At 32.6% G+C, this 4,183-nt stretch overlaps 1 protein-coding gene across 1 annotated transcript in view; it reads right to left on the bottom strand.

The window, feature by feature from the left end:
* Window positions 1-3,554, bottom strand: part of LOC105617054 — a 21,226-nt gene extending 17,672 nt beyond the window's left edge. Inside the window, exon 1 of the mRNA XM_012198633.1 lies at window positions 3,474-3,554. Within this exon, the coding sequence (XP_012054023.1) occupies window positions 3,474-3,523 (50 nt within the window). The 5' untranslated portion in view covers window positions 3,524-3,554. The remainder of the gene's footprint in view (window positions 1-3,473) is intronic.
* Window positions 3,555-4,183: the final 629 nt, after the last annotated feature.

Below are 4,183 nucleotides of genomic sequence, written 5' to 3'. Positions count from 1 at the left end.
ATGTATATATACGAGGGTAAGTCAATAAGTTCTTAGAAAATCTGTCAGAGGGCACTCGCAGTATCATGTCACATTACTTTTTGATAAATAGCATCTCTCAGCTGATTACTGTCAAATTTTGATTCGAATTCATCGCGTGGTTTTATTTTTTTTGTAGATATTAAAGCGAACAACCTTTTTTGCAAAATGGGAAAAAAAGAGTTTCGTGATCAAATATCTACATATGAAAAGTTTAATGCCGAAAGAAATCAAAGCCGAATTGGATAATGTTCATAGCATATTTGCACTAGCGTTTGTGACTGTATACAATTGAGTGAATGAATTTAAATGTGGTCGTACATCCACATGTGTACCTGTTCGGAACATCCAATTGAGGCTGCTACGTCAGAAATTATCGATAAAGTCCACGATATTGTTTTTACTGAATCAAAAAATCGAAAGTGCGCGAGCTTGTTGAGGCCACAGGCTTATCACATGGCACAGTGATTTTGCGAACAATTGGGTATGAAAAAGGCAGCAAGATGGGTGTCGCGTTCGCTCACTGTGGACCATGTAATGATTTCAAAACAATATTTGGAGATGTTTCAATGTAAGAATGAATTTCTGCGTTGATTCATTATTGTGGACGAAACAAGATCCATTACTTTACACCCAAGACGAAGGAACAAAACAATGGACTTCATCGGATGAACCAGTTTCGAAGAAAGCGAAGACCGTAAAGTCGGAAAGATCGACCATAGCCATAGTTTTTTTGGAATGCACGCGGTATAATTCATATCGATTAGCTTCGAAGCAAATGATCAATGGCGATTACTACGCAGCCTTATTGGAGTTTCAACAACATTTTAAAGAAAAAATGTTCCCATTTTGCGAAGAAGAAAGTGCTCTTCTATCAAGACAATGCACGAGTTTACACGTGCTCGGTACCGATGGCCAAATTCAACAAATTCCGCTACGAATTGCTTCCCCATCCAGCAGATTTAGCTCCCTGAGACTATTTCCAAACCTGAAGAAATGAAAATTCGGAGGAAAGAGATTCACTACCGAGAGAGCAGCTCATCGCTGAAACAGAGGCTTATTTTGAAGGGTTGGATAAATCATATTATTCGGATGACTTAAAAAAGTTGCAGAATCATTGGATCAAGTATCGAGTTGAAAGGAGACTATGTTGAGAAATCAAAACGAATCGATAAAAAAAAATGTGTTTTACTATGTTTTTAAAAACTTATTGACTTGTATATATATTTATACTCTCGCACGCGCCCGCAGTTTACACATATGCACATACACAAATGTTTTCTTTTTATTCATTTTCTCTTGAAGTCACTATCTTCAGTCGATATCCTTGCTGGAAAACAATTTTTTTTTAATTGGAAGTCTAATATTATTAATATTATATATGTATGAGTTTGGGCGTGTACGAGAACATAAATATATATATATATGCGCGCGCGCGCGCGCGCGTGTGTGTGTGTGTGTGTGTGTGTGTGTGTATTGGGTGTCTCAGCCATCTATATACCCCTTTTATCTCAGAAACAGAGTATTTTAGAAAAAAACGTTTCAAACAAAAGTTATAGGGTTCTAAATGATCTATTTAGTGATCTGATCAGTCTGACCTTGACGTCGCCAAGATCAGGACAATGTGAAACTTTGAATTTTTAAATGAATTCCTATTTTTCAATGCATATTCTTGTAGCTCGAGAGCTTTCCAAAACACTATAATAAAATAATTTTTCAGTGTCGTTCGTACGTAATGGCGTATTTATTGATTACTTTCCAACTTTCCAATTTTCTTGTTTCTTGGAATTGATTAACTTTAATGTTATATTTTTTTGTTATCTCAGAAAATTACAAGCTAAAAAACAAAAAGTAACTGACTGTAACTGAGCCGATAGAATTATTTTTATAGCAATGTTTGCAATATGATGCTCTGTGAGCATGGTGAGCGTCCTTATATTTGCTGGATAATTAATTATAATCTTAAAGTTATTTGATAAATTAGTTCTCCATATTCTATTTTACGATATTTGCTAATTTCTTCTTGAATTGATTTCACTTGATTTCTCTCTCGAAAAAAAATCTCTTGAATGTTATTCAGGATCATGTCCTGAATAATATTTGTTAAGATCAAGATCATTGGTGATTGTTTCTTTTATTTTTATTTTTGCTCTGAAAATTCATTTTTGTGTAAAAATAAAAATAAGAGAAACAATCTCTCTCCAGTGACTTTGATCTTGACAAATGTTATCAAGGACATGATCCTGAACATTCAAGAAGTTTTAGCCATCGAACGGACACCTTGCGTAATGCTAATGCCAGGTGTATTGTAACTTTCAAGCCTTATAACTCGAAAAGTACTTCATGAAAAATTTATTTAAAGAACTGAAATAACTACGGGCAATATAGGAGTCAAGCGCAGAAGATGTCGCGCAAATAATATACTTATGAAGTGTGAAACTTTTTTATTTATTAAAATGTGCTTACATTTTTCGGCTCACTTTTGAGTCTTCCTCAAAGACAACATAAACTAACATATATAAAAACTGTAAATAAAAGTTATCCTATGTACTACAAGAATATACAATGAAAAATAGAGTTCCATTTAAAAAATTCAAAGTGACATTGCTCTGACCTTAGTGATGCCGCCCAAAGTCAAATTAATCAGATCACTAAATAGATCATTTAGGACCCCACAACTTTTGTCTGAAATTTTTTTTTCTAAAATGCTCTATTGTCAAGATAAAAGGAGTGTACGGGTGATCTGAAACATTCGGTATATATGTGTGTGTGTGTATAAATATGTAAATAGGAGATGTAACTTTATCATTGTCGATCCTAAGTTCGAATAAAATGAAAGAGGATATCTCGTCATTTATTATTGTAATTTAAATAAGAGAACTTTTTTGCCAATTATTAATACATTATACAATTGATATAAATCAAATTTAAAAATGATTCGTAAAGACGATTATATTGATAATTGAAAAGCAATAATTGATGTATTATTGTATTTTCAAGTTTTCATATTTTTCATAAAATTATTACTTTTTTGCAACAATAATGTCCTAATGAAAAATCTAATTAATAATTTAATTAACGTTTTTGTAAGTGCAATATTACTCACATTTGACTCAATTCGGAATTAATTAATTTCTAAATTATTGAGGCATAACTGACAGTGATTTTATAACGATGCGAATAAGGATTTTATTCATTTTATATCAATGCACCAATTTTTCCTTCAGTCTAGCGTTATTATAATAATCATTTTCGGTTTCTACGAAGAAAAATACACAAAAAACATAGAAATAAAATAATCTCCGAGTGATCACGAAATCCAAAAATTGATATCCTCCTTTGTAGTGCATTTAACATAAAGTATAGCTTTTCAGCGCTGGCAGAAAATGTGGTATACTGTCTTTTTGTTGAATAGTTAGGAAAGAAATAATTAAATACTATCAAGAAGAACTTACCTGGTCAACAATGAAATAATCAATATGACGTGAAACACTTTTCTGGCCATTTTCGTCCGAGATATTTTAGATCTCCGGTTGGTAGACAACTAGATGGAAAAGTGGAGCTCTTTTCTCCGCGTAAGTACGTAAAGCAGATCCGGTTAGATCACGTCATACACAAGCAGATATCGTCTTATTTCGCGTGTACTGGCGATCGGCAATATTGCACAGTGCTGTTAACGTTCTATCGCGCCACATCGTTTTTCTGCACTTATATACACAGACATTCCCGGATTATCGAAGCCGTGACTATACGTACGTGATTATATGTTCGTGTTCACACGTCACTTTATACTTGACGACGCGAGAAAACGCGAAGTAAGAGAAAGAGAATCCTTGCGAAATTGTTGGATAACGTCATAAATGAGATGTTGCTGATAGCAGAGAATGGCAGAGAAATCATAAGAAAAGGAAGCTATTAAAAGGAAGCTATTAGAGCAATATCGATATAAATTAAAGAATAAAACATTTTTAGTAATTATTAAAAAATTAAAAATAATATTAAAAATTTATACATATCATCTAAGGAAGTAAGTTTCTGCCAAATTCTATTTTAATATTGTGTATATTATATGTTGTTAACATTAACATATGTTAATTCTTTATTCTAGAACATATGTTAATTTTTATTATTCTGGTGGAATATTTAGGTTCTTTATAGACTCGCT

The sequence above is a fragment of the Atta cephalotes genome (genome assembly GCF_000143395.1).
Source record: "Atta cephalotes unplaced genomic scaffold scaffold00011, whole genome shotgun sequence".
NCBI classification, from domain to species: domain Eukaryota; kingdom Metazoa; phylum Arthropoda; class Insecta; order Hymenoptera; family Formicidae; genus Atta; species Atta cephalotes.
Note: the sequence above shows the minus strand (reverse complement) of the source record. Positions and strands in the feature narration are given on the sequence as shown.